Genomic DNA, 17,649 nt, shown 5'->3' on the forward strand with positions numbered 1-17,649 from the left:
CTTTAAGCTAAAGCTGAAACAATTAGTCGACAGAAAATTATATGACAGCTTTAAAAAAACAAAACAAAAAAAAAAAGGTTAATCGTTAAAGCTATTTAAAAAAACCAAAAAACCAAAACAAAAGTGCCAAAAATTCTTTTGCCTTCTCTTCTGCAGTGTGAATATTCACTGGTCTTCTTTATTTTCTATGATCTGAGTTTTGGGCTCTTTGTCTGACAAAACAACTTGAGCTTTGGGAAATATTGATGGGCATTTTTAAACTTATTTTTCTGACAGTTTATCATTAATTGGCTGATTAATTGATAATGAAATTAATGTTGATTGCAGCTTTATTTCACAGGTCATAAGTGATGCTTCATAGCCAAAGGATGACCAGTGAATGAACACTGATGGCTTATTGTTATAGATTAGCCAATGAATTACCATCCATGAATAATTCACCATAATTTGGGGCTGATGGCTCGTGGCAGCTGCCTGCAGACTTCGTTTTTCCATTCAGATAATGTCGCTCCTCACTCCCCTCACTTGCATCTCTCTTTCTTGCTTAACTTCTCGTTAAGCAAAAAGAGAGATGCGAGGACGGAGGAACAGGTTTTTCTAATCTACAGTATTACAATCACGCAATATTATTAATATTATTAGTGAATATCAGTGATGGTGAACCTCGATCGATTGCAAACAGTTCAGTATTAACAAGTTAACATCCAATTATCTCACCAATCTTACCAAGTAAGTGTAAGTATTAAAACATTTTTTGGGTCAGAGCAGATGTATACATTATATAATATACATGTAATGTTTATAATATAATGTATACATCTTCTTCACTACATGTAAAACACTGTCTATGCACTTTCAATAGGCCCAAAATTAATCTTTTTTTAATCTATTTTTCTTCTTTAAATTAAATTGTATGTAAAACTGAAACTTAACTTGCACTTTCATAACACTATATTTTCTACCTCACAATTTTCTGATAGTTTATCTCCAGTTAAAATAAAATAATCCCTTAACAAATGGTCTGAATATCTAATTAAACAGAAAAGCATTTAGCCAAGCAATCAGCACAGTTTAACCTAATATAACATATATTTAGCTAGTCTGACAAGTTTTTGCATGAAATAATGATGATAATGATGCTCTTTCCTGCTTTTACGACTGTTTTAGACCTTTAAAAAAATCTGGCTTGTGGAATTTACTGACAAGGTACTCCACTAATTTCTTTTTCTTTTTTGGGCATTAATGTTCTCACCACTATTGATTTTTGCATTAACACTGACAGATAATAATAGTAAAGCTCCAATAAAAAACACAGTGACTGACTTGATCACTGATGGGACATTTTCTCAAAATGAGCCAAATAAGATCACAAATCTGCAGCGTTATTGTGAATGCTACTGGAATAATAATGGTGCTATCATTGTTTCTGGGTTTTAATCATTAAAATGTGCCTTTTTATATTTGAAAATAGATTTTCTTTGTTGCCTGTAACCAGTTTTAGCCCATTAACATAGTAAATTGCAATAATGTGAATTTTCAGTCCAAAATCTCAGCTGTTTGTTGAAAAATGTGAAACCTGGCTGGAAAAATGAACTATTGAACCATTTTCTTTTTATCCCATTTGATCGTTTTTTTTTTTTTTTTTTTTTTTTTTTTATCCCTGTACTGTATCTTGCTGTCATTCCTGTTTGACCACTGCCAAATCCTGAGAGACAATTTCATCTGACAGTGGAGACCAAAATGTATGTGCAATCTTTTCTATTTGTTGCTGCTGTCATGTTGTCTGTAAGACAGAGGAAATAAAAAAAATTTTTACGCTTTTTTGCAATCTGTCTCATAATTTATTGAAAGTATGGAGATTCTGATATGAATATTTATCCATTACTATTCAAATGTTTATTTGTGAATGTCAAGATGTTTTCAGAAATGTACACTGAAGAAATTAAATTATTCTTAAGCATAACATTTTCTGTTACTATTGGCAGATTTAACAATTTGTAAAGTTAAAATCAAAGATACTAAACATTATGTACACCCTTTGTGTCATTGGGCTTAATTATATCAGAGAAAGTTTTTGGTCAACGTTTCCCCCCTTCTGCAGGTCAGATGTCAGATTCACATTGTTGCTACATGTTTTGAACATTTATTAAAACATTTAAAAATATAGTAAATCTGTGTTTTCAGCCAACTATAGCTAACGACTGATCTCAGGAAAATGTGCAAGATGATTAAAATTCACAATAATGTGAAATGTGGGGTTGACATTCAAAGTGAAGGACTGAAGGACTCGGATTAAAAAAAACAGACAGTTTATCTGAAACATATTTCAGAGCACAGTACATGTATTTGAGATACTTTACAAAATATTTACACAGCATTATTTATTTTTGTTCATTTTTTATAGTCACTTTGGGGTACCAAAGAAAACAAAGACTAAAGCAAAATGAAGAATTCAGTGGGGAATCATTTAGTGTTTTTTTCTTTGTTTTTTTTTTTAAATCAAATTACAACACATCAGACTTAATTGTTTCTGGTAAAAATTGACAGAGTTTGGATCTTTATGTCTTTATGAAGTAAAAAAAAAAACTTTAAAATGTCAAAAGCTCACTTGAAGGCTTGTCTGGCTCAGATGGAAAAGTCTTTGCTGGTTTCATTCAGCTCAATATTTCTTGGCGGAGTTCCCCATGGTACTATACTTGGCCCACTGACATTTTCAACAACAGTCAACGTTATGATAGAATCAGTCACCGTTTTTAAATGAACCATTGTCATAAATCTAATAAAAATTTTCCTCTTTGTACCCAGCTCCCATGTCAGCTGGCATATTAATGAGATAAAACTTGAAGTTGCCACGAAGTGAATCCCAGACCCTCTAATCTCACAGAGGTCCTCGCCGCTCATGTTCATGTTCAGATTTTGGAACTGGCAGGTCCTTTCACCAGGCCCTGCTCTTTGCGCATCACCGGTGCATGAATGCTGCAGTCCCGTGCCTCACAAAATCCTGGCACGCCAGCGACCCCGACCATGCCAGACGTACCCATCGGACCAGAGAAGCCGCGGGGACCTTGGGGACCCTCCATGCCATTTTTGGGTTCTGCTGGGTGACCTGGAAAACCTGGAAGAGGAATTTATAACATGTATAAACCCGCAGAGTAACTTGAAGAAAGTCTGGTCACTTATTCACTAGGAATCAAGATGAGAAACAGGCACAAAATGTCACATTCATTTTAATATAAAAGTAAATTTTACACTTAATTAGATAAATAGAACAAACAGAAGATTACTGCAGTATCTTATATATTTTCTAAAGAGGAGTTCTACATGTGATATGTGATATTGCACAATTTGTAGACTATATTACATTTTTTTACGATTGATTTCATGCAAGGTTCAATACTGAGTCCACATCTTCAAAACTATTCACACAGTTGACACAGCAGTGACAATTATGACGCAAATTGTGACACATTTGCGTTGTTTTCACACAGAAAGCAAACACAAACAACCAACAAAACATCCTCACTTGAGGATGAAACTCTTCAGTTTATGTTCAGAAACTAACATGTTCATACGGACAGCAATCTGCCAAATCATAACCACACCTAAATACATCTATATTCAACTAAAAACAAGACAAACTAGACCTATATCAAATCTTTCTTTTTAAGCAAGGTACTTGAAAAAGGTTTTTGAAATGTTTCAATCAGGTTTCAGAGCTAACCACAACACAGTCAAAGTTGTCAGTGACATCAGAATTAGCACTGATGCCTTTTTGGATTCAAGTGATGCATTCAACACAGTCGACTATGATATGCTTATAGATCGCCTTGAGAACTGGGTTGGGCTCTCCTGAACTGTTTTAAACTGGTTCTGATCTTACTTCTCAGGAAGAAAATGTTTGGTATTGCTATTGGAGATCATGCATCAGGAAAACATGATTTGCCCTTCAGTGTTGCTCCGGGAAGCTGTGTTGGTCCACTCCTTTTTTTCACTATATATGCTCCCTCTAGGTAATATCATCAGGGAATATTATAATTTTCATAGATATGCAGATGACACACAGCTGTATATTTCACTTGAGCCTGACAATGACAGTTAAAAATTGGATAAGCAATAACTACTTGGAACTAAATGAAGATAAAACTGAAAGTAGCATGCGTGGGCATTGTTCTGGATTCAGAATTACTTTTTAACTGTATAGAAAGTGACCAAAAAAGCTTTTTATCACTTAAGAAACATTGCCAAAGTATGGCCGTTCCTATCCTATAAAGACGCTGAGAGAGAGCATTTTACCCTGTTATTAGCTACACTCCGTTGGCTCCTGGTATCTTTTAGAATAGATTTTAAGGTTCTTTGTTTTTAAAGCTCTCAATGGTTTGGGACTGGCCTACACTGCAGGCTCTCTATCGTTTTTTAATCTTCACAAGCTCTCTGATCTTCTACTGCTGGGTTTTTAAATACACACAAATACACACAAGAGAATGGGTATCACAGCTTTTTTTTTTTTTTTTTAACTATACTCCAAAATTATGGAATTATGGAATACCCTCACTTTCACTTCCACTTGTATATTTTATCATCTACTTTTTTGACTTTTTAATGTGTTCATTTAAAAAAATATATTTTAGTTTATTGTAAAGCACTTTGATTTACACCTCTTGTATGTAAAGTGCTCTATAAATAAAGTTTATTATTATTATTATTATGGAGAACTACAGATATTACTATATTTACACAATATACACATTTCTGACACTATCAGCCATTTAAAAAAACAACATATACAAGCTTTTGTGTGTAAAATGAGCTGCTGTAAATGATGTAAAAGTTTGTGGGGAAAAACTGATAAAAATGCCAAAGCCAAATATTAAAAGTTTGATTTCCACCTACCAGCAAGCTACTGTAAAGCACTAACACTCTATCAGCAGGATAGATATATTTTATAGACTATGTTTATTGTTGTTTTGTTTACAGATAAATAAAACAAGACACTTCTAATCATCCAGAAAAAGACCTCTAGTCCCTTCACCAATGTTCCCAGCCCAAAAAATACACAAAAACATAGCAACAGGGCTTCCTTCAATAGTTACATTTTACATTTTATGTTTAGCAAACACTAAACTGTGATGAATCATTATGATACAGATTGTGTCTCCAGCTGCTGTTTATTGATTGGTGTATAAATGATTGTGTGGAGATCAACTGTGTCGTACCTCTGAGGCCCTGTGGTCCATCAAGTCCTGGCAGGCCTGTACCTGGATCACCGGCAGCACCTTTAGGTCCCTTTTTACCTTTTGAGAACAAACACAAAGAGCTTCTGGGAAAAGCCCATAAAACACAAAACCACAGAGCTCCATTCATCTTTTCCAGATAACTATCTTGTCAGGGTAAGTTTCTCTGAGTTCACCTTAAATTTCAGTTTAATACGTGTAGCTACAAGCAGGATTTGTGACATCACCACCAGTTTGGAGCCAATTGTGGTCAAATATGCAACTTAGACCAGTGTGATGTGGAAACTTGAAGTCTCCAGTGCACAAAAACTGAAAATTAACTTTACAGTGAAATAGTAGACATCTTGTGTCCAACAGCTTTTGCTTTTAAAATGAAAAACATTTGCATATTAATAGATTTGGAAATTTTTAATAAGGGAGAAAAAATAGATGTCAATTTAAGGATTTTAATGAGATAATTTAACTTTTTTTTGTAGAAAAATCATATCAGACACAAAGTATTATTTAAAGTAGAGCATTTTATATACATCTTAAAACACGTCTGGAGGGGATCTGTGAATATATTAACAAATATCAGCCCATAGTGAAAGATTCAAGGTGAAAAAGGCCAGATGAAGTGAAAGGAGGTGAGAATTCTGTTACAGTAATTTGCGGACATGATTTAGGATCTCTAGGGCACGACACCTTTCACACCCAGTACCCTTTATCCACAATTCCTCTGGATTGTATTTGCAATGGAAATTTTTACGAATATAAACTAATCTACATGGAGGCTTTCTGTATGTATGAAAAAGGAAATAGAATAAAAAGCTGATCTTACCAAAAATAACCAAATTCTGGGAAACAGTATGTACAACAATGAAAGGAATATGAAGGTACAATATTCCTATGGATATTTCTCTGCTTTATTTTTGTATTTTTACAACTGGTCCTGTACAGCCAGAGGATGAATATCTGGTTAAAATATTAATAGTGGCTCGTAAAAAGGCTTCGACATGGAAATGGGGCAAAGCTGAACCACCAACTCTGGATCAGTGGACACAGATTGTCCAGGAAATCTATTTGATGGAAAAACTGACACACATTGTGTGACTGCAGTGGGAGAAATGGACATTATCCCAAAGGAAGAAAGTGACTGCAAAATAAATGGAGAAGACAAACACAGCACCAGTCAAAAGTTTGGACATACTTACTTATTCAAGTGAATGGGAAAGTGTGTCCAATTTCTGATTTGATTTCAAGATGTTTTCCCTAAGTTCATGTGTTTGTTTTTATTTTGCATATAAAAATAATAAAGTAAAAAAAACAAAAAAAACCTTACCTCTGTCACCCTGCGCTCCTTTGTCTCCCTCCAGTCCTCTGTCGCCCTGAGCACCTCTGGCTCCCTTCGCTCCGGCTTTTCCTGCTTTACCCTGATAGATGGAGGCAGAAATGGTGTTGAATTAGTCCTGAAGCAGACACTTATGATATTATAGTATCAGGATTGTCATGGTTCTGCTCTATGAGATACACTATGAGATGATAATTTAACATTTCTATCAAAATCTGTGTAATTAAAGAGAAATACAGTACGTAAAATGTTTTTTTCAAAAAGCAGAAATTTGTTTATTCGCTCCATTACAATATGCTTTCAGATTTTTATAGACAGCTGAAATTAAATAATTTAACACAGTGCAGTCTTTTTTTTTTTTTTTTTTTTTTTTTTTTTTACATATGTGCATGTTTACATCACTAAAATGTGTAAAAGTATAAAGGAGGAATTTTTTTGTGTAGATTTTTATTGTATTACACCTCACTTTCTCTAATCATCTGAGCAGATTTTCTGAGTTATACTCCTCATCTGCACCTTGTTTGGTGTAAACTATGTAAACATTTTACAACAGGAAATAAAATAAATGTGGAGACATGAACCCCACGTGAAAATCGGGTTAAAGCAATCTCCTTTTTTTTAAAGATTTTTTCAGTAAAAAATTGTTAAAAAATTTAAAAAGATCATTTCTAATTATTCACACTTCCAAGGTCGGCATTGAATATTCAGGTGTTTATAAAATCACAACACAGAGATCGTTATCCACATGTTTTTCCAGGAAATCTGGGGAGTTTAAAAAGCCACATTTTCCACCATTGTGGTCGTGAGGTACAGTAGAAGTAAGATTTACAGGTTTGCCTGCTGATCCTGTTGGCCCTCGGCCTCCTGGGGGCCCGATCAGTGTCCGGTTGTTGATGGGGCAGCCTTGGGAGCACTTGGCCCGTATGGAGGAGGCGTACTGGGAGATCTGGGCTGTGACCACACCTCTGCAGAGCTGCAGGACCTGCTCATCAGTCAGACCAGGACCCTGCAGGACAGAAACCACTCGGTTTATCCTCCCTCTATCACTGCTACATAACACTCATCGTTTAATCCTCTAACGAGTCTTAAAATCAAGTTCTGAGAAAATATGCAAGTAGCCAAGGACTCTGCAGCCTCAAAATAGCAATGCGTCAACAATGCGCCTGACCACACCTCATTTTAAGACCAACACGCCCATGGGCGCTCTGATGGGCAGAAGGGCATTTGCTATTTCAACAACGTGGGGGCTGGACGGGAAAATGAAACTTGCATCTGTCTTAAACTAACAGAGACACTTGGCGCCAGTTTGTGCTGAGCCAAAGATATATTTATAAGGTAAGATAAGATAAGACCTTATTGTTCCAGAGGGAAATTTCCCCTGGACACAATGCTGCTGTTGTATAGTACCATAATTGAACAGTACAATATATCATACATCTCATAAATATTGTGATAAAACGTACAATAGATTACTCAGGATAAAAACTACTTTGATGGTCTTTTCTTGGAGTTACAGAGTCAACACAGAGTTCGATGTAATCAGTGATATTCAGGTCCAGTTCCTCTGAAAACAGGTTCCAGTTCATAGGAAGCAGCCTTTTAAGGTTTCTATGCTCTCTTCTTTTTAATACTTTGATTATTCTTTCAGATTAACTTTAAGATCTTTAGAAACAATATGACTTTAAATTAAAGGTAATTTTTGGTGAAAGTTGAGGAATCAAAAATGTTTTGGGTGGATGGAAAGGACAAAATTGTTGTGTCATCATCTTCTTGTTCATTTTATTATTTTTTTATTATTTAACTGCTGTTTCTTTGAGTGCAGTTTTTACAAAATGACATATGTTTTTGTGTGTCTGACTGTTACTCACAGAGGGACCTTGCACTCCTTTGGGTCCTGCTTGGCCTTTGACTCCTGGGTCTCCGATCGGGCCTCGCTCTCCTCTGGTTCCCGGGAAGCCAGGCGGACCCACAGGGCCGGGGACGCCGTTACGACCGACCGCGCCTTTCGGTCCACGCTGTCAGTAAAGAGAGAGACTTTTTGTGATGATATGGTCATTGTTGCCCAAATTTAAAATTTCAAGCAAATTGTAATTAAAAACTCACCAAAGTGGTTTCAAAGTTTTGATTTTACTTATTTGCAGCAGAATTTTGTTTCCATTTCAGCTGATTTCCTGTTATTCGATCCCAACATCATAAATATATTAGATTGATGTTAATTTCCGAGTTAATGAGGAAAATAATTATTATATTTTTTGCATAATAATATGCCACTGATTGAACTGTAAGAAAGGACAAACAGCTGTAGAGTTAATCCATATCTCTGATCTGCAATTCCTTCATGCAATCACCTGAGAATTGCTCTTAAATTTTCTTTAACAGTTTTCTGTAGCGCATTTTCAAGTGTAATACTTATAGAAGTTTGATAAAAATGGGCCCTGAAGTTCATCATTTAAAGGTTGGGTTCACAATTTTTCAAGTCTGTCTTAAAACAACAGGCAGGAGCTCAAGTGAACAGTGAAACCTGTTTTTCTTGGAGACAAAATCCACAGTCCTCCTTCTGTGCAAAAAAAAATGTATTTAAAAGTTTATCTGAAGCTAATATGAAGCTTCAGCATCCAAATGAGTCAAATCAAGTAGATATCTTTCAACGTTACAGTCTTTTTAGTGCCAAAGTCCCTCTTTTTGTTACTATACTTCCACCTGCAGCTCAACAGGGAAACACTGTCCGAGGAAACACAAAGAGGGAATTTGATGCTAAAAAGACTGTAAATGTGTCAGATATCCACTTGATATGACTAACTCAGACTGCTGAAGCTGAATAGAAGCTTCACATCAACTTTTAAATGACTGTGTGGACACACTGTGGATTTTGGGCTCCATCACTTCCATTGAAAGCACATTTGAAGGATCTTTTAATATCCAGTATGAACAGGAGGAATGATTACAGCGAGGAAAACCTCTTTCACTGTTCATATGGACACCTGGCTGTTGTTTTAAGACACACTTGAAAAATTGTGAACCTGTCCTTTAATATTATATATGCCTACTATTGTTAAAAAATGACTAGAAATTGGTAATTGTATATATTTTTGATCTTTGTATCATGGAACATTTTCTTAAGAATTCTCTAAAGAGTCAATTTATGAGTAAAACAATTATCTGCTTTATTCTTTTTAAAACATCCTCAGTTTACTTGGTTGTTGTTATTCTGAAAAACATAAAACATAATTTACTGAAAAGTTCATTTCATTTGTGTGAAATCTATAAATCTGCAGGAATAATCATCATGTGAAACGAACAACAATCTAATAAAAGTTTTTGAGCCTACTGTATTTATAATTTAATAATATATAAATAAAAAGGATGAAATAACAGGAAGTTGACTGAAATGGAAACCAATTGTGCTGTTGGTAGTCAAAGTACGTCAGAGAAGTCACATAATAATGAGAATTTAGTTCCACACTGACGAGTGCAGACGATGAAGATGATTAGACATTTGTTGTTAATGTTTGTTGCATTCCTGGTAAATGTAAAAGAAAAAAGAAAAAAAAAAAAAGGAAAAAGCAGCGTAACATCCGATCATATGTTCAAATACAAAAATCAGACGACTGTATTCTTACTGACGCTGCTTCAGCAATGTTATATTGATCCTGAATGATTTGAACCAGCTGATCACACATCTGGAGCTGTCTTAAATTTTGGGGGATTTTTAAGTTTTCCAAAGTTTGTGAGTAAAAGTGAAAGATTTTGACTTTTAGGTTTCACTTAAGTCCACATTTTTTTACTTAAGCAGTTTGATGAATTGTGTGCGTGTGTTTGTGTGTTTCTATGATGTAATGGTAAAATATTGAAAATAAATAATCACCTGTCCTTTGTCTCCACCGTCACCTTTGCTTCCCTGAAAGATAAGGAGAAGGAGGAACAAACTAATCTGTTAGTAAAATCCAGCAGATGTAGGAAGAAGAAGTAAAATGGAAAGTACAGTTTCATCATCCAACTGTAAACAAAGATATTTCACCTTCTGTCCTTGATCACCTTTAATGCCTTTCTTCCCTGCTGCACCCTGCAGGAAGAAAACAACACACATTGTGACGAAAGAGGAAGTTGCAGTTACTGTCAGCAGCGATTCTTCAAGTTACACAGCTTCACAGGCTCAGTAAAGGGCTCTCTTAAAGTAAACAATTCAAAACAGGAAAGACGTGCACAAAAGAAGAAGTCGCTAGGGTAAAGGGAAACTCCTGTCTGTTTTATTTGTAGGAAACATTTTCATGCTGTTTGTTTTGAAGATGACATTTATGAGAATTTATTTTATTCTACAACCACAAAAGAAGACTCGCTGTGCTTCGCCTCTTACTTTACTCCCATAAATCAAAAGGAAATGAACACAAATGAAACTATGAAGCTGTTAAAAGGCTGCAGGGAGATTTGTAGGGTTCTAATGAAAGAAACACTTTCTGCATTTACATTTGTTGTTCCAAACACTCACAGGTGCATGAGATTGTTTGAAATAAACATGATTACCTGAAGTAACTGAATACATTTCTGAATCTCGGGGAAATGCAGCTCTGACTCACTACAGAAACAGGCTGCATCTCATCAGCCTCCACTTTAAGGTTTTTTAAACTTTTTGTCAGAACAGAGAACTCTTGACTCCTCGTTGATTTTTGCATCCATGTTAAGATGTGTTTAGACCAAGCGGCAACCTCTGGGGCTGTAAAATGAAGCCAATGCGGAAGTGCAGTTCCTTGAATGGCCACTTGAGGCTCCAAAAGCGAGTCAATCCCCATAGACCCCCATGTTAAAATGCCCAACTTTACAGCAGAAATAAACATGTTTACAGCCTGGTACAAAAAACGGTTTTGGTCTCTGTAGCTAATTTCCTCTTTCATGACAACTGTACGGGGGCTGAATTTTTTTATAACTAACTCGTTTAAATTTTATTAAGCCGTAAAGTTATGCATAATGAAGGACATGGCTGCTTTGAGTGACAGGTCCGCCAGCCGCTAGGTGGCTTGTTTCAGCCGTTTGGCCCGCCACTTTGCCCATTTTTGATTGGCTGGGAGTTAGGCAGCGTCACACACTGCCAAGATGGCGACGGCTGGAGCGGCTCACTTTGAGCTTCAAAACCGCTCTTCAGAAACCAACGGGTGACGTCACGGTAACTACGTCCATATTTTTATACAGTCTATGGTTTAGACGTGTTAAATTTTTATTTTTTGTGTGTTTATTTTGTTTTTGCCTTATGTTTTAATGGCTTGTGAGTTTGTGTCTCTGTGTGTTGGCCAGTCCTCCAAATGTTTGAAAACCCAATTAAAAAACATTTAATTAATACATTTTTGAGTTTTGAGGGCTAAAAAAGTGATCAAAAAACACCCAAAGTCACAGTAAGTTATAATTAAACTTTAACTACTAAACTGCAAACAAGAAAAAGAAGTTATCCTTAGCTTATTACAAAACTCCCCCTGAGACATTTACTTAAGGCGTCAAAAAGAGGAATAATCATTTGAACAAACACAAAAGCTGCTGACTTAAAAATGACTAATAAGACTGTAAAAGTGAATCAGGTCTCCACCCTTGTGATAAAGTATCATCTACTTTTTCTCTATTTTTACACGGACTTTAGATTTTACAGTGTGTTTTAAATTTCATGTAATTCCAGTTTTAGTTCAGGGTATGTTAATAATTTCAGATTATATTTAATGTTGTGTTTATGCCAAAAACTGCAGTACCTTGAATGGCCACTTGAGGCTCCAAAAGCGAGTCAATCCCCATAGACCCCCATGTTAAAATGCCCAACTTTACAGCAGAAATAAACATGTTTACAGCCTGGTACAAAAAACGGTTTTGGTCTCTGTAGCTAATTTCTCCTTTCATGACAACTGTACGGGGGGTGAATTTTTTTTATAACTCACCCGTTTAAATTGTATGAAGCCGTAAAGTTATGCATAATGAAGGACATGGCTGCTTTGAGTGACAGGTCCACCAGCCGCTAGGTGGCTTGTTTCAGCCATTCGGCCTGCCTCTTTGCCCATTTTTGATTGGCTGGGAGTTAAGCAGCGTCACGCACTGCCAAGATGGCGACGGCCGGAGCGGCTCACTTTGAGCTTCAAAACCGCTCTTCAGAAACCAACGGGTGACGTCACGGTAACAACATCCATATTTTTATACAGTCTATGGTTTAGACGTGTTTCACAGTGATGTTGAGTAACTCACCTTCTCACCATCAGGTCCCGTCTCCCCTTTGGCCCCCTGGAGGCAAAACAAACAGCATGAACTCCATCACTCAACATGAGCTAAAAATGCAACCTAATGATGCAATGTCACTTTAAATTTGACTCCATTTAATGATACTATAATAACATCTATATGGCAAGAAATATAACTTAATGCTTGTTACTGATAACTACAACCTTGTAGAATCACTGCAGTATATATGTTTTTAAATGTAATTGAATTAATTAATATATTAATAGTTTTGTTTTTATTATTATTATTATTATTAATCTACTTAAATTTTTGTTTTTTGTGTCTGTTTATTTTGTATTTACCTTATGTTTTAATGGCTTGTGAGTGTGTGTCTCTGTGTGTTGGCCAGTCCTCCAAATGTTTGAAAACCCAATTAAAAAACATTTAATTAATACATTTTTGAGTTTTGAGGGCTAAAAAAGTGATCAAAAAACACCCAAAGTCACAGTAAGTTACAATTAAACTTTAACTACTAAACTGCAAACAAGAAAAAGAAGTTATCCTTAGCTTATTACAAAACTCCCCCTGAGACATTTACTCAAGCCGTCAAAAAGAGGAATAATCATTTGAACAAACACAAAAGCTGCTGACTTAAAAATGACTAATTAGACTGTAAAAGTGAATCAGGTCTCCACCCTTGTGAAAAAGTATTATCTACTTTTTCTCTATTTTTACACAGACTTTAGATTTTACAGTGTGTTTTAAATTTCATGTAATTCCAGTTTCAGTTCAGGGTATGTTAATAATTTCAGATTATATTTAATGTTGTGTTTATGGGCAGAGAAGCCTCTGATGATGTCAGATACATGAGTATCAGGCTAGATGTTGCTCATCTGCAGGTTATATTGTGTGTTTGTATTGAATATTGTATTGACTGATGTTGTGTTTACACACTTTCGGGCCCTGCAGGCCCTTTGGTCCTTGTTTTCCTGGTACTCCAGCGTCTCCTTGCTCTCCTACAGGTCCCTGTTGGAAAGACACAATTAATCAAGCAATGTGAGTAATCCACGATGAAGAAATGAAATTCACAATAGGGCTGCAACAAATCATTATTTTCTCAAGTTATTGATTATCGTTTGTTCCTATAAAACATCAGAAGACAAACAAATGACAAATGACGATCACAGTATCCTACAGCACAAGTTGACGTCATCCAACGTCTTTAAAATATGTCAAAAATATCACAAACCATTCAATTTAGGTAAGTCAGCAAATTTTTATTTAGCAAATTTTTCTCCTTTTATCTCTTTTCATAGAACGTTCAGTCATGAATTCTGAGAAATATATATATGTATTACATATTTAGTTTTTTTTACCCAAAATAATCGCGCTATAATAATGTTTACAGTAATATGCTGATTATGACTCTCGATCCTGATGAGCTTCTTCTCTTTCTCTGCAGCAAGTTGTAAATGTACAGAAATGATAATATATTTAGAAAAAGAAATTACAACAACAAAAAAGAGACATTATTCTCTTAGACACAACTTAGTAAAGGCAGAGAGAAGTTAACATAAAAAGATATGAGGAAGTTTAAAACACTTGAGGGGGAAACCCTGAATCTCTAAAATGTCAAATTTTAGAGGAACTGAGAACAAAAGCTTTGTCTTTACTGCGATGGTGAGACATTCTGGGTTTTTTTTGATTGAGTTCATCAATGCAAATAAACTGATGTGATATCTCAGCAAGACTTGACTGTTACATGAGTTTTGAAGACACAAAAGTAAAAGGCCATCATGAAACTGTTCTCTTTGTGAATCTAACCGTCTAATCTCTTTTTAGTGGCTAAAGTTAAAGTGTTTGAACGGTTTGACTGTTAAAACCATTCAACTACTGAGGAATCTCACTATCGAAATTATATATACATATATATATATTTAACGGGTGAGAACGAGGACAAGTGTACTTTCTTATTTCTCTCAGTCATTGTCACTCGACCACATCAATGTAAAATAAAAAAGCTTGAAACTTCTGAGAATTCAACTTAGGGAAATTTCCCAACTGCAGAGGAACCGCAGATGGTTTTCAATTATCAGAAATTACTTTCAATTTTAGATTTACGACCACAACTGACTTCTTCAGAAATAAATGTATAAATGTAATAAAAAACATTCTTGTTATTTCTTGTTTTGCTCCCATTTCATGATTTGTTTCCTCATTGATTTCTGATCGGCTGATCTGTATCACAGCCTCTGGTTTGATTGCTCATGTTTGAGGCTGGATCATTTTCTGCCCGCTGGATCATGAACAGTAGAATGAAAAACATCATGAAAGTGTCCTGAACTGAGTATGAAGTTTCATATTCAAGGAAAGATAAGATGATTCTCAGCCTTAATTTGCATTTGTGAGTAAGATCAGTCCGCACCTGATCACAAAACCTGAGGTGGCAAAAAAAAAAAAAGATTCAGAATGTATTTGTCTGTTTCTTTCTGAATTTTTCTGAATATTTCTCAATTTCTTTTGGTATTTTATTTACTACTTTGTGTATTTACTTAATGAATTTCAGTTTTTCTTAATCTGTTTGACAATTTGCTTAATTGGTTAATTAATTAATTAATTTATCTGCTGATAAGTCAGATTTGGTCCTCCTCAGAAATCTCTTTAGTGCTTTATTTAACGGGCCCATTTTATAACAAATTTCTGGAAATTTTCGATGTAATTTTCTGATATTTAACAGTTAATTTCCAGGATATTTAGTGTAGAATTATAAGAAAAATGATAAAAAGTGTTAAGTAGGTTTAGTTGGTAAGTACCCAATTATTATATTTGGGTTCCTAGTTGTACATTTGCAGAAAATCGTAATAAATTAGACTCTTAACAATTCTTTAACTGACAGAAACCAAATTACATAACCTTTTCAAAGAAATGTCCCAAGAATGACCAGTTACACAGCAACTACTTTTGGTAAATTGTTTAAAAAATTATGAAAAAACTACACATGAAACTACAACCCAACCATTTTTCTTATCATTCGCACAAAACCACACCACCATTTCTGTAAAACGTCCTAAAAATTAACTGTTACATACCGGAAAATTTCTAATTCCAGAAAATTAGTTGAAAATTAAGGGACCTGTAACAGAAAGCGATACTGTGATCTCATCTTAATGACTTCACTTTTTGGTCATACGTCATTTTTCCTGTATCAAAGTTGCTACTTAAATAAAATCCAAACTACATGACTGATGTCTTCTATTTTAGCTACAGTACATATTGTGCATGACGTCAGAGTTAAACATGTCTCTCTGTCAGGGCTCTTGGCAGGGGTGTTGCTAGGCCTGTTTTAGGAGGGCTTTGGCCCCCCTTAAATTTTCTTTAGCCCCCCCAAAATAAATGTACATTATTAGTTTGAATCATCAATAGTTTTTTCTCATTCATTTTTCATTAAAGTTGGTTGAATTGTGCCATTATGTGTCCAAATTCACAATATACCCAAATATACCCTGGGCGCTAGGACCTGGGAGAGGCTGCTGCTGCTCTAATCCAGCGTTTCCATTGGCTGAGCTGCCCACTCAGAGCCCACGGTAGAGACTGTAACGCTAGTCAGAAACCACTGAACAAGATGACAAGATGTTGGCGAAGACTTTACCAAGACAAACCTAATATACAGAGTGAAGTAGTAAGTAGTTACAGAGTGAAGATACCACGCTCCAATATGAATTTGTGGCAAATGATGGTCAATGTAGTGAGCTATCAAGTTGTTATTCGTTTGTTACTTGCTTAATGTTAGCTAACTTTAGGTTTAAGTGAGGAAAAGACAAGAGGACAGGCTATATAACACTAACATAATACAGTGGAAACCGCTTATGTAATCACAGTTACAGTGATCAACCTCTTTATGTGGATCAAAAGGGTCAGGTCAGAATCATTCCTATACAAATGCTGTTTAAATAATTTGCTTATAGTAATCAATAGTCCGCTTACAGTGTTCACATGGGGGAAAAGATAAAATTACTCCCATGATACACATATGATATCGTAATTATTATTACGATACGCACCTCCACACCCCTGATATATTATTATCAGGGGTGTGGAGGTGCGGGGTGTGGGTGTGTTTATTTGTAACCGCTGTGAAACAATCAGAAAATAGCGTTTTCTCCCTCTCATTCACCGGCTTTCTCACTGCCACTGCTCGCTCTCCTCATCCACTCTCTAGCTCACTCGACCACTGCTTTTCTCTCTCTCTCTCTCTCTATCTCTCTCTCTCTTTCTCTCATCTTAAAATGTCAGTTAGATGGTAATCTGCATGAGAAATAAAGAAAAAGAAAAAAAAAAAACGGTTATAATAATCATCTGCTTACAGTGATTAATTTGACCCAGACAGACATGATCACTATAAGCGGTCTCCACTGTACTAACTAGCTGACGAGTATTAACACTATTTTATACCCTTCAATTCCTCAACATGTAGATGGATATATGACATTTTATGACATAGGCCTATTACTCATACTAGGTATAAACTAGCCTAAATGATTTTATGACATTTTTAGTTTTAGAGGTCACACATCAAACATCAGTCTGTGTATGAGTAACATACTTTGGACCTGAAACATATCCAAGAGAGAGGAGATAGCATTCCTTGACTTCAATACCTTTGCTTGATCTGTGCCTGTTGTAAGTGGATGGAAAGCATTTAAGTCATATTAGATCCATGCTTATAACAAACTATGAAGAGACAGATATGTTGTGTTGATTTTACACCTATTGCTACTCTAAATTACATGACAGACAGTTTGGGGTCATTAAAAAAAAAAAAAAAAAATCCTCCTCCCAGACCCCTTGGTAAAGGCTCAGCCCCCCTAACCATAAATCTCTAGTGACGTCACTGGCTCTTGG

At 35.5% G+C, this 17,649-nt stretch overlaps 1 protein-coding gene across 1 annotated transcript in view; it reads right to left on the reverse strand.

Annotated features, from left to right (window-relative positions):
• Positions 1 to 2,294: 2,294 nt before the first annotated feature.
• The window catches only part of zgc:113232 (uncharacterized protein LOC541546 homolog), a 42,878-nt gene continuing 27,523 nt past the window's right edge, over positions 2,295 to 17,649 (reverse strand). The window contains exons 18-26 of the mRNA XM_067600419.1: positions 13,702 to 13,773; positions 12,775 to 12,810; positions 10,580 to 10,624; positions 10,427 to 10,459; positions 8,430 to 8,576; positions 7,391 to 7,567; positions 6,553 to 6,643; positions 5,214 to 5,291; positions 2,295 to 3,115 (exon numbers count right to left, since the gene is read on the reverse strand). Of these exons, the coding sequence (XP_067456520.1) occupies positions 2,910 to 3,115; positions 5,214 to 5,291; positions 6,553 to 6,643; positions 7,391 to 7,567; positions 8,430 to 8,576; positions 10,427 to 10,459; positions 10,580 to 10,624; positions 12,775 to 12,810; positions 13,702 to 13,773 (885 nt within the window). The 3' untranslated portion in view covers positions 2,295 to 2,909. The remainder of the gene's footprint in view (positions 3,116 to 5,213; positions 5,292 to 6,552; positions 6,644 to 7,390; positions 7,568 to 8,429; positions 8,577 to 10,426; positions 10,460 to 10,579; positions 10,625 to 12,774; positions 12,811 to 13,701; positions 13,774 to 17,649) is intronic.

This window comes from Thunnus thynnus, chromosome 10 (genome assembly GCF_963924715.1).
Source record: "Thunnus thynnus chromosome 10, fThuThy2.1, whole genome shotgun sequence".
Classification (NCBI taxonomy): Eukaryota; Metazoa; Chordata; class Actinopteri; order Scombriformes; family Scombridae; genus Thunnus; species Thunnus thynnus.